Here is a 24,851-nt window from a genome sequence, read left to right on the forward strand (position 1 = left end):
AAAAAAAAAAAAAAGAAAAAAAAAGGGACTAATTCCTCAGAAAGCACAAACTACTACAACTCATCCAACATGAAATAGATAACACTGTATCTCTTAAGGAGATCCGGCCACTGCATTCCAGCCTGGGAGACAGAGCGAGACTCCGTCTCAAAAAAAAAAAAAAGAAAAAAAAAGGGACTAATTCCTCAGAAAGCACAAACTACTACAACTCATCCAACATGAAATAGATAACACTGTATCTCTTAAGGAGATCCGGCCACTGCATTCCAGCCTGGGAGACAGAGCGAGACTCCGTCTCAAAAAAAAAAAAAAGAAAAAAAAAGGGACTAATTCCTCAGAAAGCACAAACTACTACAACTCATCCAACATGAAATAGATAACACTGTATCTCTTAAGGAGATCCGGCCACTGCATTCCAGCCTGGGAGACAGAGCGAGACTCCGTCTCAAAAAAAAAAAAAGAAAAAAAAAGGGACTAATTCCTCAGAAAGCACAAACTACTACAACTCATCCAACATGAAATAGATAACACTGTATCTATTAAGGAAATTATATCTGTAATTTTAAAAATCCAAAAAAGAAATGCTTCCTTTGCAAAATTTCCCAAACATTTAAAGGAGAATTATTATCAGTTCAACATAATCTCCTCTAGAAAACAGAAGACGGACAATCTATTCAATTCAAAACATTTTATTAATCCGATATCACTCGGATACCAAAACCAGACAGAGACAGCACAACAAAGAAAACTACAGAGCAACATCCCTCATGAATATGGAGGCAAAACTCCTTAACAAAATATTAGCGAATAGAATGCAGCAACATAGAGAAAGAATTATACACCAGTAGGGTTATTCATAATGACAAAGGCCAGTTTAATATTTGAAAATAAATCAATATAAACTACCATATTAACAGAAAAAACACACACGTAATATCAATTGATGCAGAAAATCATTTGACAATATTCATCCACTCACGACAAACATTCTTTAAAAAAATAAAGCAATAAAGGAGAACTTTCTCAACCTGATAAAGAACTCTACCAAAAAACAAACAAACAAACGCAAAAACCTTACAGCTAATATCATACTAAATGATGAAAGACAGAATGCTCCCTCCAGGAAAGATGTCAGTTCTTGCCACAGCTATTCAAAATAGTACTGGAAGTCACAGACAGTGCAATAAGGGAAGACAGGGAAATAAAAGGCATGTATGTCAGAAAGGAAAAAACTAAAACTGTTCATTTGCAGATATCTTATACTCTCTGTGGAAAATCCCACAGATTCTAAAAACACACACCTAGCACAAACATAAGCCAAAATTACATAGTTTCTTTTAAAATTTGATGAAAATGGGCTGGGCGCGGTGGCTCATGCCTGTAATCCCAACATTTCGGGAGGCTGAGAAACGCAGATCACTTGAGGTCAGGAGTTCAAAATCAGCCTAGCCAACATGGTGAAACCCCGTCTCTACTAAAAATACAAAAAAATTAGCTGTGTGTGGTGGTGCGTGCCTGTAATCCCAGCTACTCGGGAGGCTGAGGCACGAGAATCGCTTTGAACCCAGCAGGTGGTGATTGCAGTGACCCGAGATGGCACCACTGCACTCCAGCCTGGGGACAGAGTGAGACCCCATCTCAAAAAAAAAGAGAAAACAAAAAACACAGGATCAAAATGACGAGGAAAACACTGAAACAGAGGGAAATTTTAAAACTTTAAGCCACCCTTAAGGCTATGTAAATAAGTGGGAAAACCTAGATCAAATGGATAATTTCTAGGGAAAATATAATGTACCAAACTCATCTCGGGAGGCAACAATGTTTAAACAGACCAACATCCATACAGAAAAAGAGGTATTACAAAGGAACTAACCTACAAAAAGAGACCAGACATCAACAATTTCACAAGATAATTCTATCAAATATTTAAAGACCACATAATTCCTATACTACTTGAGCTACCCTAAGACATTCTAATTATTTTTATGAACCAATAATAGGTATATCCCACAGAATATATCCTTGGATAGTATTTCCCAATAGAGCACTGCCAAGTTTTATAATGTCCATGCTTCTGAAAAACATATATATCTTTCATTACAGTGTTGTTGGCTTTTCTGGCTGATATTTATGTTTTAAAAAAGTATACATGCCCAAAAGTCAATATAATGTTTTTAACAAAATAATGTGGGGAACAACTCTCAGGCAGGATTCCAAATTCAGTTGGTTGTGTGACGAAACCTGAAAGAGCTATTCCTTCAAGGTGGATCCCAAGTGGCTAATTGAGCCTACATTTAAGTCCGAGAGAAGCTGTCATATACTGAATAGAGGTCCCAGAACACTCACACCTTTTTAACTCTGGGAACTTTTAGCGCTCACCTGACCCAGCCAATCAGAGTTCACTTGCCTCAGCCAATCAGAGCTCAGCTATATTGACCAATCAGAACTCAGCTGTGTCAACCGATCAGACCAAGCAAGTCTGAATCCTTCATTTGCATAAAGGGACTTGATTAACAGGAAATGTCAAATCTTTGCCTTCATTTTACAAGGAAGGCTGCATCTCCCTGGTTTGCAAATTGTTCACTAGAATAAAGCCTGTTTCCTCCAAATTTCTTTTCAGAGAACTTTTGTTCACAGTAAGTTACAGGAATCACGTATGGATGTTTTTGAAAAGCACAACAAGTTTCAATAAAGGAGGTATCTAAAGCAATTGCTTATTAATAGCTATTTTAACTGGTAATCAGGAAACAATATGCTAAGCATTTATGTTCTATTATGATTATTAGTTTTCATTGTTTAACTGTGCTTTAATTATATTTTACAAAATTGGTTATGAATTTTTAGTTGACACATAACACATTATAATGTTTTGCCATTTAAAATAATGGGGCCAGGCACGGTGGCTCACGCCTGTAATCCCAGCACTTCGGGAGGCCAAGGCAAGTGGATCACTTGAGGTCAGGAGTTTGAGATCAGCCTGGCCAACAAAGCGAAACCCTATCTCTACTAAAAATACAAAAATCATCCAGGTGTGGTGGCAGGCACCTGTAATCCCAGCTACTCGGGAGGCTGAGGAAGGAGAATTGCTTGAACACAGGAGGTGGAGCCAAGATCGTGCCATTGCACGCCAGCCTGGGCGACAGAGCAAGACTCAGTCTCAAAAAAAAAAAAAAAAAAAAAAAGTGGGGTGGGTGTGGAAATGAGACCCTCTTTTAGAACATTTGATTTTCAGGAATGGAGCTGTGAAGTTAAGCAATAGATAACTCTATGTCATTGATATTTAAACCTTACGATCCTCAAATGTGACAAAAGAAAGCTACAGAACACATCTCGCTTAAAATATCAATCCAAAACCCTACAAAAAATGTTAAACAGAATCCAATGGCGTATTACAAAATAAATATAATAACCACTTGGGTTTATTCTAAGATTGCAAAGATATTTCACATCAAAAACTTCATTACTATAAATCCCCGTATCTAAGGGGAAAAAATAAATGATCTCTATGGATGATGAAAAGGTCTTCAACAAAATTCAACACCTATTCCAGATTAAAACACTTACTGAAGTAGGAACTAATGGATACTGTATAACATAATTTTACAGACACACAGACACGCATACACACACACACACACACACATGCGTGCACACCCCTCAGGCCCCAAACCAAAATTTTATTTAGTGTAGGTAGAAATAAGGTGATGTCCAGTAATTCCATTGTTATCTGACACTGAAATCAGACAAAAAAAATAATAATGAGCGGTATAAGACTTAGAAAGAAAGAGTTAGAAGTGTATTTTCAGAAGTTCTGATAATGTATCTGGGGAAAAAAAGAGGGAATCACAGTGAAACTAATAAACAATTTGAGGATTCAGAAAAGTAGCAGGACACATAATCAACATATAAAAACTAATAGCCTAGATTTCTATTTCTAGTAGAAGTAATAACAGGGACCAGACAATCACTTATTTTAACAATCAAAACACCAGACATTAAGAGAATGAAAAACCAAGCCACAGACTGGGAGAAAATGCTTGCAAAACACATATCTGATGAAAGACTTGTATCCAAAATATACAAAGAACTCCTAAAACTCAACAATTATAAAACAAACAACCAGAATAAAAAGTGGGTAAAAGATTTGAATAGGAACCTCATCAAGGAAAATTATACACATGACAAATAAGCATTTTAAAAGATGCTCAACATCATATGTCATTAGGAAATTGCAAAATAAACAAGATATCATTACACGCTTAATTATAATAGCTCAAATCCAAAGTACTGACAACACTGGATATTGGCAAGGATATGGAGCAACAGGAACTCTCATTCATTGCTGGTGGGAATGCAAAATGGTACAGTCCCTTTGGAAGATAGTTTGTCAGTTTCTTATAAAGATAAACATAGTCTTACCATATAATCCAATAATCATGCTGTTAAGTATTTACCCAAATGAGTTGAAAACTTATGTCCACACAAAAACCTGAACATGAATGTTTATAGCAGTTTTATTCATAATTGCCAAAAACTGGAAGCAACAAGATGTCCTTCAATAGGTGAATAAATAAACTGTGGTACACCCAAAAGACAGAATATTAATCCAATGCTAAAAACAAATGAGTTGTCAAGCCACAAAAAAAATAGGAAACTTAAGTGCATATTGCTAATGGAAAGAAGCCAATCTGAAAAGGCTGTATACTGTATGATTCCAACCCTATGACAGTCTAGAAAAAGCAAAACTATAGGGACAGTGAAAAGATCAGTGGTTGCCAGCAGGGGTGTGGAGAAGAGCATACGGAGCCTGGGGAGGAGTCACATCTGGATTCCTGCAGATAAAAGTCAGGTAGGGACCCTAGGCTCATCCTCAAGTTGATCCACAGACAATCAGGTGAGGGAGCTGGGCAGGCAGACTCACTTGTGCCCATGGGAAGTGAACAAGTAAAGGAACCAAGGGCAACTTTCCTCCAAGGAAGCAAAAGAAAAGGGGAGGCTGAGCAGTTAGAGGCTGTGTCTTCCATGGTTATACCTGGAATTGAGAGCCAGTCCACAGGCCCCAGGTGAGAGCACCTGAGCAAGAGAGAATGTCATACACACGTCTGTGTGTGGAGATCCATCTGCAAACATGGGCATGCACACCACTGTGTGTGGGGGATGCGTCTGCAAACACAGGCACGCACACATCTCTGTGTGGGGATGCATCTGCAAACATGGGCATGCATGTGGTGGCACCTGATTGAGTCTGTCTGGTCTGCTTATGACCTAAATGCTTCTGCTGGCATTCATGTGAGTCCTGTTTCTATGGCCTCTCTTCTACCCCTTTTCTCTCTGTACTTAAGAAAGGAGGGCTCCTACTTGATGCCCATGAAATGCCCGTGCACCTTCCCCACCATGTAAAGGACCTGTATTTGTAATCTCTCCCTATTAGACAGGCTTGAAGACAGGAATGACATCTTGGTCCCCTGTGCCCTCAGGGACTGCACACAGGCAGGCATGGGAAGGCTGCTCACTAGGGATGTCCCAAGCATGTGAGCAAGCAAGGGGAGGAAAGAAGGCAGCTCAAATAAAGGCCTGGGAGCAGCCTCAGAGCATGGATGGCATGGGCCCGTGACCACATGGGCAGACATGGTGGAGAGCCTCCTCCTCTGCAGCCCCTCGCTCTCAGCCCCAGTCAAGGCCGTGGACAGAGTCCTCAGCAGCTTTTGTGCAACCATCAAGAGTTGTGGTCTGTCTTCCTGACAAGACTGTCTCCCTCCTGCTGTGCTCTCAGCACTCTAACGTAGCACTTGGCACTTAGTTGGCAATGTGCAAATATTTTGGGAAGGAAGGAGAATGGAGCTCAACCTCAGTTATCTCTGGGGCACTTAGAAATCAACAGGACATCAAGGGACAGATGTTGACAGCAAAGGACTCCCTCTCCAGCCAGGAGAACAATTCACAGAGGCAGGCTGGGTCCCCAGTGGCTGCTGTGGAACAGGAGGGAATGGGGGTTGCTGGACCTGCACAAGATGGGCCCTGCTCTACTGGCACAGGGAGATACTCACTGGGAACGACCGTGGCTTCCCCAGGAGGGCCTGTCAGCATCACTGGGATGTGTACAACAGTGCTCGCGTCTGGGGGCTGACTGCCCATGCGAGTGACATTCCGCTGATTGTCTGCATCCTCTGGCTGTTCCTCCACCTTCTGGAGACAGGTGCTGGGCAGCGTGTGCACAGGGCCCACAGTCACCGTCCCACTGGTCTCCAGGTCACAGTGTGGCTCCCTGCAATCAAGAATGAACATCAGGCCTGGGCGCGGTGGCTCACACCTGTGATCCCGGCACCAGGAGGCCGAGGCCAAGGCAGGAGGATCGCTTGAGCCCAGGAGTTCAAGACCAGCCTGGGGCATATAGCGAAACCCCATCTCTACAAAAATTAAAAAATTAGCTGGGCATGGTGACACGTGCCTGTAGTCCCAGCTATTCAGGCTGGGAAGGCTGAGGTGGGAGGACTGCTTCAGCCCGGGAAGTTGAGGCTGCAGTGAGCCATGATTGCGCCACTGCACTCTACCCTGGGCGACAGTGCAGCCCTGTCTCCAATAATAATAAAATAATAATGCACATCAGCAAAATCCTATCAACCAAAACCCTTAAACCTCCATGCAGACCAACTAAATCTATGACCACCTGCTCTGCTACTCTGGCATTCTGTATGTTTTTAAAATTAACCTCTACACCTCTGTGCCTTTAGTCTGAAAGGCAGGGTGGGGCGAACCCATCGACACACACAGACAGGGCGGCAGCTGGGTTGACCCCAGGCTGGGGTCTCCAGCGGCAAGTATTCTGGTTGGTTTGTGGCCAGTGGGTACCTGGCAACTGCTGGTCTTGGCCACTGGACCAGCTACCCCAGGCCCTCACAGAATCGGTTAGTCCTGCCCCAGGGAGCAAGCTGGGCTAGCTGGGGTTCTTCCTGTCATGGTCACACAGCCTGGCCCCCACACCCCACTCTGCGCCCAGCCCACTGGCCTGCTCAGGCTTCCCTCGGGCCGTCCTGCCTCTCCTTCCTCCACAGCAATCCCCAACTTTCTCTTCTCCCAGGGCCACTTTGTTCTTTCCAAACCAATCGCAACAATTCCCACTTAAGCTCTCCCTTCTTAAATAACGCTGGCATTCACGCACCACACATTGAAGTCTTTTACAGGTCGACCCTCCAGTGCAGGATTTTCACCACCCTCCCGTGAACGGCATGCGGAGACCCCAGCTGGGACGGCCCTGGACAGGGCAGCGTGGCCGGGGGTGCAGCCTCCGCCGTGGATCCCATTCCCGCAGCCAGCACTGGGGCTCGCAACGCCCGGGTCAACCCCTCCCTCACCGAACCCGCCCAGCCGCGAACTCACCTGGGCTGGTGGTTCCGGAGCTCCTTCTCTTTGTCGGCTTCCACTATCTCGGCCTCCTTCTCCGTGGCCTCCTTCTCTATGGCCTCCTTCTCCATAGCCTCGTGCACAGGCTGCGCCTTGTGCCGGGCCCTGTGCCGCCGCGCCGGCTCCTCCCCGCTCTCCACTTCCCGGGGCCCAGCTCGGGGGCCGCCACGGTGCCGTGCGCGCCGCTCGCTCTTGGAGCCGGCGCACTCCTTGCTCGGATCCTGGTGCCGGTGCGCGCGGTGGCGTCGGGGCTCCCGCTCGGGCGCCTCTTCCGGGGAGCCGCGCCGGTGGTGCCGCCGGCCGCCCTCAGGGCCCAGGCCTCGGCTGCGCTCGCTCCGTCCCTCCGGGGGCCCCGCAGCCTCCTTGCTGTGGCTGCGGTGGGGCCGCGGCCGCTCCTCCCGGGCAACAGGCTCCCCACTCTCCGCCTTCGGGGCCTCTACTCGGTCCTGGTCCCCCGCCGCGGGGGTCTTGTCCTTGTCGCGGTGCCGGTGGTGCCTGCGCGGAGGGTCGACGCCCTCGGGGGCCTCCGCAGCCTCCGGCCGGGCCTTGCCTCCCACGGGACCCCGTGCGCCGTCGCGGCCCAGCTCCACCACCAGCGGCCGGTCCAGGTGCGTCTTCATGTCGGGCCGCAGGTGGCGCGTGGTGGCGAAGCGCAGCCGCTCCTCGGGGTCCATCTCGCTGTACAGCGCCTCGCAGCTGGCCCGCAGGTTCTGCAGCCGTAGCTGGCTGGCCCGCTGCTCCCACACCGAGCGCGCCTTGGCGGAGTTCTGCTGCCTGCTGCGGGGAGACCGGCGGTGAGCGTGGCCCCACGCCTCCGCCCGCCCGCCGCTCTCCAGGGGGGCCACAATGGACACACAGCAATGGAGCAATGGCGCAGGGAGGTGGGAGGCGTGGCCGCGGGAGCCCCCACACCCCTCAGGGGACGCGGATCAGCTGGGGAACGCCCAAGGGAACAGAATTCAGCCCCGCCCCCCACGGTGTCCCACAGGACCCGCAAGGTGACAGCACCAACCTGTCAAGAGGGCCCCTGGGGGCTCAAGAAGGCCGAGGGGTACAGGACAGTGGGAATGCACCAGACAGGCCAAGCAAGTGGGTGGGCGGCTGGCCAAGGCCACCGCGGGAGGGAAGGGCACATTACAAAGGGGCATGACCGATGGAGAGACAGGAGCCAGGGAGGCCCTGCAGCCTCCCTGGGAGCTGGCCCCTGCTCTAGCACCAGTACAGCTGCTACAGGAACGGCGGGACACACAGCCCCTTCTACAGAGGCACTTCCCCATGGCTACCTCCAGGAGGCAGGCCACCAGCCAGGTGAAAAGGCTGTCTGCCAGGGAACCCAGGAGGCAGGTGCTGGGGCAGAACAGACAGCAGCCAAGGGAGCACCTGGCCCTCTCAGGAGCAAATGCAGAGCCTCTGCCAGTCCCCGAGGTGGTCAGCCGCAGCCCCGCAGCTGCCTCCTGGCTCAGTGACCAGGAGGCCAGAAGTCAGGTCTGAAGCTGGAAATGCCCCCTCCCATGGCCACCACCAGTGCCCTCCTCTCTCTTGACCACGGAAAGCCCCTCCCTCCACTGGGAGCAGAGCCAGAACATGGTCCCCGGAGCCCTCCAGCACCAGGAATGGCCAGTGGTCCAGGCTCCGCCCTCACTGCATGGGCTACCAAATGCCTTGACCCCTACTCCAATGTCATGGGCCCAAGTACCTCCTCTATTCACACATCACACATGGGGCTCCATAGCCCAGAGTGCATAGGAAGCCATTTGCATTCTGGGCCTTCTGCTGAGTAAGACCACCTTTGGATAAGGTCTTTATTATCCCAATACTGAGCTCCCCCATCACCAAGGAGAAATCTCATCTGAGGCCTGAGGCCCACCCTGGAGGCTCCCAGGCTGCTGGATGGCTTTGGCGGCAGCAGTGACTACCCCAACAATGAGGGCCATGGCATCTGTCTCCTGCAACCGCCACGTGGTGCTCTGGGCACAGTGCCCACTTCAAACAGTCCTTACAACCACCTCAAGAATCAGGTGCTACGCTTATCCCCATTTCACAGATGAAGATACTGAGACTAAAGGGAGGATGTTACTTGCTAGGGGTCCCACAGGGAGTCAGGATCAGACACAGGCAAGGGCAAAAAGGAAAAACATTTGTAAAGAAGACATGAGTCCTTGGCCAGACCCCAACTGCACTAACAGCACAGGCTACAACCACGGCCTGCAGAGGCCCAGGCCGGTGGCCACCAGCTCCAGGGCCCTGAGCCGCTGAGCACCACTCTGACCTGCAAAGACAGACCTCAAGAAGGCCAAGGGGTACAGGACAGTGGGAATGCACCAGACAGGTCAAGCAGGTGGGTGGGCGGCTAGCCAAGGCCACCACGAGAGGGAAGGGCACATTACAAAGGGTCTTATTATCCCAATACTGAGCTCCCCCATCGCCAAGGAGAAACCTCATCTGAGGCCTGAGGCCTCAACCCTGAGGCACAACCCTGCAGCTGGCCCACCCCAAGCAGGTGGACAGTAAATCCTGCCCCTTTGTAGAAGTCCAGGCTGCAGTGGGAGCAATGTCCAGGGGCAGCACCTTGCACCAATGAAAGCAGAAGTGTGGTGTCTGTGTCTTGCCTGGGAGCTTGGGTGGGGTGGGGGCAGGTAGGGCTACCTGTAGGGGCCGTCTGCAGACCCCCAGCCTCAGTTGAAGCCCCCAGCCCTGACCTGTATCCCTGATGCATTGAAACTGTGCTGCCCCTGCTCCCAGGGGTGCCCTACAACTGACCCACAGAGGACCCACCAACCCCAGCAGGGACCAAGACAAAAGGGCTCTACTGCCAACAGTGCAGAGTGGTGTAAAACAGAAGGCAGCCCGGGGGCGTGCACCAGGCACAGGAGTCCTGTGAGGGCGGAGGCTGTTCACTGCCTCAAGTCTCCCAGTGCACTCCAGTGCCTGAGAGGGGCCTGGGCTCTGAGCCACTTGGTCGGCAGGGTGGCCTGCTCTGATGAAGCCATGAATCTTGGGGACCAGAATCGCAGTGAGGACCATGGGGGAACATGCAGAGGCACAGGGTCTGTGTGAAGGTGGGGTGGGCTCCAGACCACATAGCCTTGCCCTCACCCTTGCATTCAGGTACGGCTCCTTCTCGCCCAGGAAACACCTGGAGCAGGGAGAGGCCAAGCTGTCTGCCGGACCGGGGGCGCTGTCAGGCTGGCAGACTCCCCTGTGACTACCCGGGGAAGAGCGAGAGGCTGAGCAGCCTACGCTAGAGGCACCTGCCCACCCCACTGCAGCCCCACTGGCTCCACCTGGCCTGTTCCTTCTGGGCCTATCTGCTGTTCTTGGCCCTAATATCATCAGAGACTGTCTGCATCTGCCCTCACTCGGCCAGTAGTACCACCAGGTTCCTCTTTGGAGGTATCCCCTAGGTCTCTGAATCTGTGTGCTGGGGCTGTCTGCATGGCGTCTTGAGTCAGCCTGCACCTCCCCTGGCCACTGTCTCTGTCCTTGCTCTATCTGGCACGTATCCACACCAACTTAAAGTGAAGTGTGGCTGGTGACTAATCCAGGCAAAGTCCTGGTTTAAAAGGGCTCTTTAAGGAGGTCACACGGATGACTGGCACCCCTGTGTCCTGGCCTCAGCTGGTAGGCACAACCCAGCTGTTCCAGGGAGGAGGGTTCAGTCACACTCAGCCAGGTGCTGTGGCAGAGCAGAGGCAGACACTGTGGAGGACAGCTCAGCCACACTCAGCCGGGTGCTGTGGGGAACTGCAGGACTCAGAAGTGGCCTCGAGGCGCTCTGTGGTCCTGCTTTGAAGTCTCTGGGCTCAGATAACCCACAACTGCCGACAAAATGAAGCAGCCCTAGTATGCCACCATGGATATCCGTCATCTGCATTTTTTTTTTTTTTTTTTTTTTTGGAGACGGAGTCTTGCTCTGTCACCCAGGCTGGAGTGTGCGGTGGTACGACTTCGGCTCATTGCAAACTCTGCCTCCCAGATTCAAGCAATTCTCCTGCCTCAGCCTCCCACGTAGCTGGGACTATAGGCACTCGCAACCACTCCTGGCTAATTTTTTGTATTTTAGTAGAGACGGGGTTTCACCGTGTTGCCCAGGCTGGTCTTGAACTCCTGAGCTCAGGGAATCTGCCCACCTCAGCCTCCCAAAGTGCTGGGATTACAGGTGTGAGCCACCGTGCCCAGCCGCCATCTGCATCTTACATCTTATTCTACCCTGTGGATGGATTCAGGATCCAGCATGCTTTCTTGCCCCAGGAGACGTCAGTGCCTCTGAGAGCCAGCAGCAAACAGTGCTCGGGGAAAGACTAAGCCCAGCTCCATGCTGGCTGCCAGCAAGGAAGCACAGGGCAAGGGGGTCAGGGGCGGCAGGGGCCTCACCACCATCAGGACACAGACAGGACACCTGGTCACTTCCATCAGGTGCCAGGTGGCCTAACTGCACCTGACCACTTCAGGGACCCCTCACCTGTAGGGCCTGGCCTGCAGAGTCTTCCCCTGGAGGGCAAGGCCAGGCCCTGCAGGTGAGGGGTCCCTGAAGTGGTCAGGAAGCCATCCGTGAGCACTTCCCCATGAGAAGCTGCCCGAGGGGAGGCCAGCCAGTCACTCCCTGGAGGGCCACCCTGGGGTTTCCACGTCTCTGCCTCAGGCCCTGGGTGGTCTACTGTAAGCTTCACAAGTAGACAACAGCTCTCTGCTCTTGCTAGAACGAGGACTTCCTGAGAATCACAGACACAGTCCCTCCTGAGTAAGGGGCCTGGGAGGAGCCATAAACGTCCCCGGTGAGCCCCTAAAGAGCACTCTCTGCTGTGTCTGCTCACAGGGCCCTGGCCTCAGGGGAACCACAAGGAGACCTGAGCCCATGGCACCCAGTCCACTCAGGAGAAGCAGACACACTCGAGACACCGGAGGGAGTGGACACAACAGTCAGCAGACAAAAAGACAGAGACCAGGAGGGAAAGGAGGAGGGGCTGAGCACAGAGCGTCTGACCCCGTGGCAGGACTCGGGGACGTCAGGGAGCAAGCCCACCATTCCCCGCTCAGGCCACGGAAGCCTGGAGCTGCCCCATGAAGCAAATGGCTTGCGGTGAGAAAGCAGAGTTAGGAGTGGAAGGAAGGTGTCTACATGTAGTTATCATGAAACCATGGATGGAATATCATAGCAGAGCGACTCACGGTGAGTTCACGCTGGAGACAGATGAGCTGCGAGATACAGTACCTCGAGCTTGCTTTACAAAACTGCACATGCAAAAAACAGAACAGACAGAAGTGAGAAAATCAGAGAGAGTTCTGAGAGAACCAGTGACACTGAGAGCCACGCCAGTGTAGGCGCAGGCTGCCGTGTGCATCTGGACAGGAGGCCGCGGACGCATCTGTCAGACGGGCACCAGCCGAGACCTCAGGGTGAAAGAGAAGTTGAGAACCAATTCCACACATGCAGAAAAGTGAGACTGCAGAAAAGTGAGACAGCAAACCCTGTAATTGCTGGAAGACAGAAGCCATTAGCTTGGGGGCCCATCCATCACTCAGCACACACTGCCCAGGACAGGCAGTGCGGCTGGGAAGACCCAACACCGATTTTCCTGCAGCTCCAAACAGCCCCCAGCACCCTGAGGTGGGAGGCTGACCGCACTGTCTCCTGGCCCTGGAGATGGGGCAGCACAGGCTAACAAAGGAGGCAAGGGTGCCCTTTCCAGAGATGCCCTTCCCGGAGATGCCGCCTGGGCCCTGCTGCCAAACCCACCTGCCTTCCCGGCGAGCACCTGGGCCCCACTCTGGTTCCAGCCCCAGGGCTCCCCAGGCTGCAACCCAGGCGCTTCCAGGCCACCAGGACACCTCCAGGGCAAATCAAGCTACATCCCAACCCACCTTCCTTTTGGGTGCAGTTCCAGCCATTTCCAAGTGACTTTCAAAGGCTTTTCTAAAACCAACAGAAGGAAACCAAAGTTTCCTTTACAGCCATTTCCCTCCAATTAGCTTCCCAGGGGAGGGCCAGGTGGGCTCCAACCCCTCCTTCTCATAACCAAGGTCTCTGTGCCTTTGTGGGCAGTCAAAGCAGCTTACTTGCCCACAGGCTCTGGGTGCAAACAGGCATGTGTGTGTGAGAGGGTGTGTGAGTGTGACACTGTGAGTGATGAGTGTGTGAGACTGTGAATGTGTGAGATTGTGTGTGTACGTGAGAGTGTGGGATGATTATAACTGAATGTGTGAGACTGAGTGTTGTGAGGGTGAATCTGTGTGTCTGTGTGAGTCTGTGTGTATGATGCTGTTTCTGTGCCTATGTAACTGTGTGTCTGTGTGTACCTGTGTATAAGTGTGTATGTGAGCCTGTGTGCCTGTGTGTGTCTGTGTGTGCCTGCCTGTATTTGTGTGTGTGTGTGTGTGTGACTGTGATTCTGCAGGCTGCCAGTGGTTAGAAATCCACGGAAGATGAGGTTTGACCCACCAAGAACCGAGGAAGAATGCTCCGTTCAAGCAAGCTGTCACCCCTGAGGCCCCAGGAATGCACAGCACTGCATGCAACACACTAGGGCAGCCCTTCTGAGGTAGGTCTGGCACCGTCGTGTCAAGCCCAAACAGAGCCATCACGGAGAGCCTCTTAAACACCAAGGACACCCCAAGTCCTCCCAGCACCGCAGCCCGGCATTGGCCCGCTCCGCGGAGGTCACAGCAGCACACGCTTGTTGGGGAGGAGCAAGGGCGGAGAGGGGGTACTCAAGGGCACATGCTCTCGCCCAACCCAGCAGCTCAAGGTGCTGGAAATGAGAGCAGGACAGGAGGTGGGCACTGCTCGTCCCACCAGGGAGATACAGGAAGCAGACGAGGCACAGATGACAGACAGCTTTCAGCCCTCGGAGGTCTCAGCACAAACAAGCACGCAAACAGCAGCAGCAGGGCCAGCCCTCGCCAGTGTGCACGGCCTCCTTGAAGGAAACCTCTGCGAATTGTTTGATTCCTGCAGGAATCTCTTGTGGTGGAAATCAGGACTGGCTGTCATGTCCAACCGGTGGGCTGAGGACATGCCACAGAGGATAGGGGCCCACAGCGTGCACCTCAGGCAGGGACCAATTGGGGGCCTGACACCTGGATTGCCTCGGGCTGGCTCGGGCCGGCCGCCCCTTGCCACGTGTGAGGGCTGCAGCCTGCTTGAGTTGAGGATGCTGGCGCCGGAGCTGACACCTGGCTCCAGACCCACCTTGAGGAAGAACACCTAGGGGTCCCCCGGCAGAAAAGAAGCTCTTTCCTCATGTAGGAATCAGCGTGGTGCTCAGGCCAACAGGTGGTGTCGATGTACCCTGTGCCCAGGGATGCCAGTCTACTGCCTTGTTCCTGCAGAGCAGTGTCTCCAAAGCAGGACAGGGCAGCAGATAAGGAAATATCCAGCCTCCTTTTCAGGCAGCCTGACTCAGGCTCCGTGACTGCCTGGGCCCTGGCAGCCTCTTCAGCAAGGTCTCAGCCCAGATGGGAGTGGACACCCTCCCATACCCCCAAGAGGAGGCAGGCCCTGCAGGCAGCAGGGGTCAAGGGACAAGTGCTCGCCTCTAGGAACAGCAGAGAAGGCAAATCCTAAAGAGAACAACCCAAGGCCTGCATGAGGCCAGGAGCTGAACACATCATTCGCCCCCTCTACGGCAGACCACCCACCTGCAGAGCTCACAGAGCCCTGGCAGCAACCCCTGGACCAAGTAACCAAACTAAATGGACTAAATAACTAACGGACCAAATAACCGAATTGGCGAAGACAATGAAAGATCGAAATTAAACAACTGAGGACTGAGGCCCCAGCAGTCTTCTGCATGATGGCCACTGTGTCCACAGCTGCCAGCTTCCCCTGCAGGCGGCTCCCATCCCTGCCTGAGTCCCCGGCGGGCTGCAGCCTCTTCTAGCTGCTGCTGCCCCAAAGACCAGCACTTTCTGCTAGGCTTAGAGACAGGCCCTCCACAAACACATCTTCCTGGTGCCCTCCAGGCAGGATCAGGGCTGGTATGGGTGTGCACACACTCAGCACATGCACTCACACACGGTCACTGTGCAACTCTCAAGTGCACACACACACACCTAGCACACTCATCCACATGCCAACATGCTTACAGAGTAGTGCAGACACACGTCACTACAGAGGTACCTGTGGCTGTGCCCGGCCCTGTGCTCCGTGTTCGCGGCAGGGCGGGCGGCCAGCTGAAGGGCAGGGTCCCACCCATCAGCATGGGGAATGGGAGGTGTGAGGGGTGGGCATATGCAGCCAGACATAGCCAGCGACTCCAGACCTCACTTCAGCTGGGCTCAGAGAACAAGCTCCCAGTAGGGGCATCTCTGCACTCTTGTGGCCCACCCTGTGACCAGGCCATGGGCCAGACTCCTGCCTCCCTTCCCAGGGACTGACCTCCCACAGCTCAGCTCACTGCAGCCTTTGGCCCTGGGCTGGACGCTTTGCCCAAACTCTAAAGCCCCTAACGCCTCCAAATGCGCTTCTGTGGAATAAGCCGTTTTCACCAGAATAACTTCCTCTAACCTCTGTCCCAGTACCAAACACTTGAGAGACATTTTTAGAAACTGCAGTAAGTCTCTCAGGCTGCTCAGGTATCACCTAGAATCTCTTGGCTCATAAAATACATTTCTGAAAAGCTGTGCATAAAATCAACTTACTGACTCCCTCCCCTAACTGATTCACAGTTGTCTGGGGAGGGGCCTGGAGCCACCCTGAGGCCATCCAGGGAGTGAATATCATGGCAGACAATCCCAGCCACAATGTGAGGGCTGTGCCTAGCCAGACCCTGGCCCTGTTCACACTGAGAAAAAGCCCTGGAGCCCCCAGGCTATCATCTCAGTTCTGAGGAGGGGCTGTGTCCTCACCAGCCAAGGCCAAGGGCCCTCTGAGGAAGCCTCTGGAAGGGGTGCCCTGGGGAGGGCCCAGCCATGGGACCTGCAGCAGCCCCACTGCCACCCCACGGTCCGGTCCCAGGAGCCTTACGCAGCGATGGAGATGTTCGCGGCAGACATGGGGCTGACTTCGGCCACTTCTTTGGCCTTTTGCAGAGCAAGCTTCTGATTGGCTGCTTCTTCCATCTCCTCTTCATCCTGTTTGAGCAAAGAGAAATGTCCAGCTCCCCTCACTGTGTTACAGCCACTCTAATGCCATCAGCTCTTCCTCCAGGGGCCTCAAAAAATACACAGGGCTGCTCTCTGTCCAGTGGAGACAGGCAGCCAACCCGAGTGAACGTGGCGCCCCACGAGCCGTTCCACAGGAGCTCTCTCTGGTGCTCTCCAGGGCCTCCCCTTCTGTGTCTGTGACTCAAAGGTAATGGTTGCTGGGGTTCCTTCCTCAGTGCTCTCTTGCTTCTGCTGTCTCCCTGGAGGCGACAGCCTCACCTCTGTGCTATCCTGACCTTATTCTGAGCTCTAGCCCAGGTACCCAGCCACTGACTGGATATTTTCATTTGTTTGTTTTGCTTTTTGTTATTTGTTTTTTTCAGAGACAGGGTCTCGCTCTGTCACCCAAGCTGCAGGGCAATGGCGCAATCTCAGCTCACTGCAGCCTCGACCTCCCAGGCTTAAGTGATCCTCTCACCTCAGCCTTCCACGCAGCTGGGACTCCAAGCATGTGTCATCACACCTGGCTAATTTTTTTTTAATTCAATTTTTCTTGAACTTCTAGGCTCAAGCACTCCCAAAGTGCTGGGAGTACAGGTGTGAGCTACCACGCCTGGCCTTCAGCCTGTCTGTAGCATGGCACCTTGAACTTGCCCATTAAAAGGCAAATCTGTCCCTCCTTTTGTCCCACCTGTCCCCCCAGGAGCATCAGTCACACTTGAACATGGCCAAGAGCAAGGGCAAGAGGCTCTGCACCCATGGCTGATTCCTGACCCAGCACTGCCCACAAACACTGCCGCCAGGAGGGTGTCCAGTGGGCCATGCGCCACCTTTGAGTTTTTCTACCTGGAGCCAGCAGACCACGTCTGTCCCCGTGTCCCCAGCTGTGGCTGTGAGAAGCCTCTCCCTGTCTCCCCTGCTCCTGGGTAACCACCTGCAGTGCCTGGCCCTGAGCTCCACATGGCTCCTGCACTCAGGGCTGGGCATGTGCACAGGTGCAGGCAGGTGCGGTTTCCTCTGCCCCCTCTGGCCCTGACTCCAAGTCACTAAACAAGACCAACATGCTCAGCACCTGGATTCTGGATCAAGGGTTCTAGGCTGAGACCACAGGCCCCAGAAGGGAAGCTACGACTTCCATGTTGTCCATCTGGACTGGAGCCACCACTGTTTCCTCACAATCCTGAAGCCCAGACCCACCTGGCTCCCCTGGGAGTCAGCATTCCCAATATTCCCTAAAATGTCCTTGAATCTTCTTTCAGGGCACAACACTAGCAAAAACTAAGTCCCTTGTTAGCTGCCTGCAAATTTCCCTCTACAGAGAAGAGACCTTCAAACCTCAAGCCCAGAGAGGAGGCAAAGCCAGACCCAGCAGGAAACACCCACACCCAGGTCCCTCCTCGAGGATCCGGCTCCATCCAGCTTCCCATTCTCTGGGGCAGGGACTTCACCAGTCACTCCAGGGAGTGTTCTAAAGTCCCCTGGAAGGTCTAAAACAAATTCAAGTTTATCCTCACTTCAAAAAGTACATAGTGCTGTAATACTTTTGTGGGAGTATAAGGGAAGGGGATGGTTGAGTCATAACCTTTGGGGCTCTTGGTCAGCCCAGAAAAATGCCCACAGCCAGACACAGACAGGCCCCCAGTGGCCCCAATTCTCAGAGAAGAAATTCCTGAATTAGGCCAGTTACGCAAAAGGGGGCCACCAATGAGGGTACATGTATGTGGACACAGGGCCCCAAGGACACAGCTTCCTCCCTCACGACAGAACTTAAAGAGACAGTGGGGCCCCAGCGCTCCAGTGCAGCCCACCCAGGACAGCTAGGGCCCTCCAAGGCAACCACAGAACCAAGGAGAGCTCTGTGGGTGCTTGGGCTCCCCCAACCCAAGCAGCCCAGGCTGAAGACAGGAACAGGCAGAAGCCAGAAACCAGAGCACCAGGGAGGAATCCAGGCCCCTAGGCATAGCCATGGCCCAGGTCTGGAGGCGTGGGAGTAAGAAGGCTGAACAGAAGCAAAGGGAGGCTCAGGCTGCAGCTGGCACACTGCATGGACCATGCCCCCTCCCGGAGAGCTGGGCTGGGGGAGCAGGGACACCTGCACAGCACTCACTCCTAGAGAAGCTCTGTGGCACACCTGCATCTCTGCTCCAGGGATAGAAATCCTGAACCTGCCTCTCTCAGCCCCAGAACAAGGAAGGCATGGAGAGACACTGGACTGGAGTGACGGAGCTGTGTCAGACCCCTAGACGTGCACAGGTGCATGCAGACACCTGTCCAGGGATGGTGCACAGGCAGAAGAGGGCACACGGTGACACGCACACAGAATGGTGCCCACACAGGTACATGCTGATGTACAGAGCATGCACGTGGGATGTTTGCAGCGTGGTTCACGCCAAACCAGAAGGCAGCACCACCTCTGCCAGGAGCTAGGGCTTGAGTCAACACACAAGCCTGCGACTCAGATGGCAGGTGGCCACACTACAAGTGTCCAGGGCTGGGGAGAGCATGACCAGGCGGGGGCATGTCATCCGGAGGGATATCACAGAGAGAGACATGTACAGTCGCATCCCCCACCAGGTTCAGGGATGAGAGGAATATTAAAATGGCACCCGCTGGGCACTGCCTGAAGCAGCAGCTATCCCACTGTGGCACAGCTGTGCTGGGACAGGCCACCAGCTGCTCCTCCCACTCCTGCTCCCAGCACACCCTGCCGTTCAGGCCGTTCTTCCTGGTGCTGGCTTCTCTGAGAGCCTGCCTGTCCATCTGCCTTCAGGGCTCTGGCTTTCCCTGCATTCTCAGCTCCAGCCTCCAGCCCCTGAGTGACAGACCAGCCTCTGCCCGCCAGGACCCGAGGCAACGCTCCTGGACAGGGGACACATGAGGCCCTAACCCAGGACCCAGACTCCTCCTGGCTACGGCCACATTCAAGTGGCATGGGCTGACACCAGCCCCTCCCTGTCCCCACCTACCTTAGTCAGCTCCTGGGCATTGGCCAGGTTGTCCACAGCGATAGCCAGGAAGACATTCAGCAGAGTGTCTGGTTGGGTCCAGCTGAGGAAGGGAACCTCTGCCCCACACGGCCCCACAGTCACACTGCAGCTTCCCCCATCTCCCCAGATCCCAACCAGCCTCCAGTCTCCTTCCCTTGGCACCTACCAGCTCCCCCAGGCCCCATCCCCAGACACACTCCAGCCCAGCCACTAGGCCCTCCAGCTCCCTGTTCCCTCCTCACCTCCAGCCTCTCTGCCAATCCCTCCTTTGTTCAGCCTCCCATCACCCAGCCTCTTCCTGGGTGCCCACCTAAGCCTCTTCCCCCAACCCAGCTCTTTTGGGCTGAGTGTGCAGGTGCAAAGCTCAGAGGCTGTGCTGGAGCCATTTGCCTCTGCCTCCTAACGAGGGCCCACAGTCAGCCTGCTGTGCTCCCAACTCCCCAAGTTCCGACCAGCACAAGAAGCCTCCCCACAAACAGCTTCTACTCCAGAGGCTCCAGGTAGGGCTCCACTGCCTTCTGGGTCCTGTGAGCAGAGACCACCTCAGACAAACTATGAGCATGCAAACCCACCCGTGGCCAGCACATGCCGGGTCCCAGGTCCTAGGCCCACAGATGCCACCTAGTGCTACCTTCCCCTCCTTTTCCATTTCCTTTCCCGCATGGTGTCCTGGGGCCTCTCCCTTGCAGCATCCCCCCTCTAGATCACAGGACTCACGTCAGGCCATGGAGACAGCAGATGGCATGATCTGGTTCCTGGGACTGCACCTTGCCTCAACTGACCCCCCAGGAGCCCAGTGTGAGGTGCTGCCCCACCGTGTAGAAATGAAGCAACCAAGGCCCAGAGGGAAGCACCTGCCACAGGTCCCGGCACAGGCACCACCTAGGGTGGGCGGCCTCCTCCTCAAAGCTCGCGGGACCAGGTCCTTGTCCGGTCACGGTGTTTTTCTTTGCAAAAGGAACTCTTCACCCATCACTGGAGGCTGCCTTTCCCCGAACGCTCACCTCCCTGCCCCTGCGCAGTTTCCCAGAACCACCCCTGACATAGTCAGGACCCTGGCTGTGACTCGGATCTGTCCCTCCAGACCCTGGCCATTAGGGGTACCTTCCTGGCCATTTTATCACTCCAGGTTTCTCAGCCCAGGCCCTGCTGGCATTTGGGGCTGGGCAATCCTCTATGGGATGGCAGGGAGCACCCCTGGTCTCCGTCCACTTGAAGCCGGAGCCTCAAGTTGTCAGCCCCTCCCCGTCAGTGCTGACAACCAAAAGTGACTCAGACACTGCCAAATGTGCCACAGCATCTGTGGGGAGAGGAAGTTGCCCCCATTAGAACCTTGCACTCCACGTGATCGAGCGGGTTTCACCACAGGCCTGCGACTCACCCTGCCCAGGCTGCAGCCACTCTCCCTGTAGTGCTGGCCTGTGCCAGGCCGAGGAGCAGCTGGCTCTGTATGAGGCCAACAGCAGTGACCCAGGCAGGTCAGGTCCCTCCCTGGCTGGACAGGTACCCCCTCCATGGGGGTCAAGGGAGCACATATCCCAGGCCAGAGCCTCACAGGCAAGTCCACACAGAGCTCCAGCAGATCCCACAGGGCAGGACATTGAGGCCAGGCTGACACCTCCAGGCACTAGCCACAGCCACCGACACCCTCAGAGGCTTTCATGCCCAGAAAGCAGGACCAAGGGCCATGCCCCTTGGGATCCAGCAGGAGTGACGCTGAGTGGATGGGAGGGGGACGCTTGTGGCCACCATACCTGGCCCGAGTGTGAGGGTCAGACTCGGCTATGGTGAACCACTGGCCACTGCTCTGTCTCAAGGCAGAGACACCTCCTTCTGGACGCTGGCTGTCCTGTCTGAGGCCTCCGTCCCTCTCTGACAATTGTGGCTGCCTTTCTTTGGTGCCTCCGGTGCCAAAGCAGACACTGCCCCCTCAGGCTCCCTGGAGCCCCTCCTAGGCTCACACTCAGCTTCCCAGGGAAGCTGGATCCCCCACTCTGGGGACCAGGACCTGAGCTGCAGCCTAAGGACCACCCCGTGACAAACAAGGCTGAGAGAGTGAGCCCCTGCTGGGCCAGCCTAGGAGAGGTGGAGCAAGGAATGAGGAGACAGGGAGGCAGAGACAGGAAAGAAGGTGAAGTGTGCAAGGGCACTGACGGCACCAGCACCAGTGAGGCAGAGATGAGGACAGAGAGACGGGGTGAGTGGCTGTCGTGTGTGAGGAGGTCGAGGGAGAAGCAGAGCCGGGAGGTCAACTGTGAGACATTGTCTCCAGCTCCTCAGGGTCCTGCAGGGTGTTCTGCCACAACGGTTCTCAAAGTGGGGCCCCCAGACCAGCAACACGGGCTCCCCCGGCAGCCTGTGAGAACGCACATTCTCAGGCCCCAGCCCAGCCCCACTGCCTCTGACACCCTGGGCTAGGGCTGGAATCCAGGCTTACCACCCCTCAGGGGACTGTGATGCTCAGTTGAGTTTGAGAACCAAAGACACTTCTCCTAGGCCTTAACTTCCCACCTCAGCTACAGGGGGACCCACACTCACACTGCTGGTCATAGCGCTCACCCTCGCCTGTACCATGAACGCTGCAGTTCTCCCTCCAGATCTTCCTCGGCCCCAGCCCTGTCCCTATCATGGCCCTTGGCTGAGGCAGAGCTCACCACCGGCTGCTGGACTCGCCCTGACCCCACAGACCCACCCTCTGACTCAAGGTCCTGAAACAGCCCAACTGTCATCCTCCACAGAAAACCTTTCCTTACATTTCTCTGCAAAGGGGACGGTATCAGTAGGCGGAAGGGCTCCTTTTTAAAGTCCAGTGCCAAAACCTAAATACGCAATTAAATCAAAGTGAAAACAAAAACCCACCTGCCCAGAGTGTGAGGCTCCCCGACTGCTGCTCAGAGTCCGTAAGGGCCTGCTGCTGGCCGCACCCACCCCCACCTCTGGATACTCCCACACGCAGCAGCTCATGCTCCCTCAGGCTGAGTCCCGCAGCCTCCAGACTCCTGCGTGCCAGCCACCTGCAGAATGTTCCCCATCTGCACTCAACTCTGAGAATGCATCTCTCACGTCCATGACCCCCAGTCCTCCTGGAGGGATCCACGTGGCGGCCATGAGGAAAAGGAGGGCCAAGCACTGACCACCCTCTGCCCCAGCCCCACAGAAGGATACAGTTTCCGAACAGCGTCAGGACAATGAAGTAAAAGGACGAGAACATGCCTTTGCTGACGCCGCCTTGCGATTCGATCCCGTGATACATCACTGCATTCCAGTCCTCTCCCGTCAGGATCTGCCAGGATGGAGAGAACACAGGGCAAGCCCCCGTGGCTGCCTTCCCCATACACACGCACCCTCACCCACACAAGTGCATGTGCACTGTCACGTCCACACACACCGCCATGTCCACATATGCACATCCAGGCCTTTAGATGCTGCTGCTTCCGAAGGTCTGGGCATCCCAGGGTCCTCCAGAAAAGCTTCCAGAAGGACATGGCTGCAGAACTCGGTCTTAAAAGATTAACATGCTCTAGGTTTTCAGCCACAAATGAAAAGGGAGCTCCCAACAGGAGAAGGAGGTGGGCAGAGCTGAGGGCAGCAGTGAGCTGAGGCATGGACAGACGAAGCAGCGCCATCCACATCACTGTGCCACCGTCGAGAAAGCCGAGGTTCAAAGGGGACTGGGCTGCACACGGCCACCCAGCAGAAGCAGAGCCTTATGCTCTCAGTTCCTGCCACCCCACTTGATCTGTCCAGCCTCAAAGTCTGGCTAAATGCAACCCTTGTCCTAGTAGCAAACTCATGTCTCTTTTCTACTTTTATGTTTGGAAACATACAAGAAAATAATAAATACTCGTGTGTCCCCCACCCAAAATGGAAATTCTGCCCCATGTGCAATGATCCCCCTCCTCATGACCAACTCCAACCAGCGATCTGACACAGATCGAAGTCTTTTTTCTTTTGTCACTTTCTATTTATTATTTGTGGGTGTTTTAAATTTTTTTTTTTTTTTTTTTTTTTGAGACAGAGTCTCGCTCTGTCGCCCAGGCTGGAGTGCAGTGGCACGATCTCAGCTCACTGCAAGCTCCGCCTCCCGGGTTTACGCCATTCTCCTGCCTCAGCCTCCCAAGTAGTGGGACTACAGGCGCCCGCCACCATGCCCGGCTAATTTTTTGTATTTTTAGTAGAGACGGGGTTTCACCGTGTTAGCCAGGATGGTCTGGATCTCCTGACCTCATGATCCACCTGCCTCAGCCTCCCAAAGTGCTGCGATTACAGGCGTGAGCCACCATGTCCGGCTGTGTTTAATTTTTTTTTACCAATACATATTTGTACATATTTTAGGGTACTTAAGGTATTTTGATACATGCATACAATGTGTAATGATCAAACAGGGTATTCAGCATATCCATCACCTCAAACATTTAGCATTGTGTTGGGAACATCTTAAACCTTTTCTTCTGATTATTGTGAAATAGACAATATATTGTTGTTAGTTATAGTCACCCTACCATTCTATCAAACACTAGGACTCGCTCCTTCTGTCTAACTATGTTTGTACCCCTTAACCAGCCTCTCTTCATGCCCCTTCCCACGGCCTTCCCACCTTCTGGTAGCCATCATTCTAACCTCTACCTCCAAATCAGCTTTTTTGCTCTCACATCTGAGGGGGAACATGTGAAGTTTGTCTTTCTGTGCCTGGCTTATTTCACTTAACTTAATGACCTCCACTTCTATCCATGTTGCTGCAAATGACAGGATTTCATTCTTTCGGTGGCTGAATAGTATTCTGTTACATATATACACCATATTTTCTGTATCCTTTCATCTGTTGACAAGCACTGAGGCTGATCCCGTATCTTTGCTACTGTGAATAGTGCTATCATGAGCATGAGGAGGAAGGCACCACTTCCATGTTCCAACTTCCTTTCCTTTGGATAAACACCCAGCAGTGGGATTTTTGCAGTATGGTTCCTCTTGAGGAGCCTCCATACTGTTTCCCAGAGTGGCTGGACTAATTTACATTCCTTTCAACAGTGTGAGAGAGTTCCCTTCTCTCCATATCCTTGCCAGCATTTATCATTTTTTGTCTTTGATAATAGCCACCCCAAATGGGTGAGACGATACCTCACTGTGGTTTGGATTTGTCTTTGCCTGATGATTAGTGATGCTGAGTATTTTTTTCATACATCTGTTGGCCATTTGTATGTCTTCTTTTGAGAAATGTCTATTCAGAGCCTTTGCCCACTTTTAAATGTGATTATTTGGTTTTTTTGCTGTTGAGTTGTTTGAGTTCCTTGTATATTGTGGATAGTAACCCCTTGTTGGATGAATGGATCCAAGTCTTTAGGGTTCCACTACACATCACACACATACACGTATGTATAA

The 24,851-nt window shown here is 53.3% G+C and overlaps 1 protein-coding gene across 12 annotated transcripts in view; it reads right to left on the reverse strand.

Annotated features, from left to right (window-relative positions):
* CACNA1B (calcium voltage-gated channel subunit alpha1 B) overlaps positions 1 to 24,851 on the reverse strand; it is a 246,066-nt gene that overhangs the window by 97,996 nt on the left and 123,219 nt on the right. For 8 of the 12 annotated variants that reach the window (XM_017893202.1, XM_017893198.1, XM_017893201.1 and 5 more), the window contains 6 exons: positions 22,638 to 22,755; positions 19,452 to 19,519; positions 16,367 to 16,473; positions 12,571 to 12,633; positions 7,378 to 8,178; positions 6,048 to 6,265 (listed from right to left, as the gene is read on the reverse strand). In XM_017893202.1, the coding sequence (XP_017748691.1) occupies positions 6,048 to 6,265; positions 7,378 to 8,178; positions 12,571 to 12,633; positions 16,367 to 16,473; positions 19,452 to 19,519; positions 22,638 to 22,755 (1,375 nt within the window). The remainder of the gene's footprint in view (positions 1 to 6,047; positions 6,266 to 7,377; positions 8,179 to 12,570; positions 12,634 to 16,366; positions 16,474 to 19,451; positions 19,520 to 22,637; positions 22,756 to 24,851) is intronic. The other 4 variants (XM_017893205.1, XM_017893203.1, XM_017893197.1 and 1 more) reach the window with 3 other exon arrangements.

The sequence above is a fragment of the Rhinopithecus bieti genome, unplaced genomic scaffold (assembly GCF_001698545.2).
Source record: "Rhinopithecus bieti isolate Rb0 unplaced genomic scaffold, ASM169854v2 scaffold_23276, whole genome shotgun sequence".
In the NCBI taxonomy this organism is placed as follows: Eukaryota; Metazoa; Chordata; class Mammalia; order Primates; family Cercopithecidae; genus Rhinopithecus; species Rhinopithecus bieti.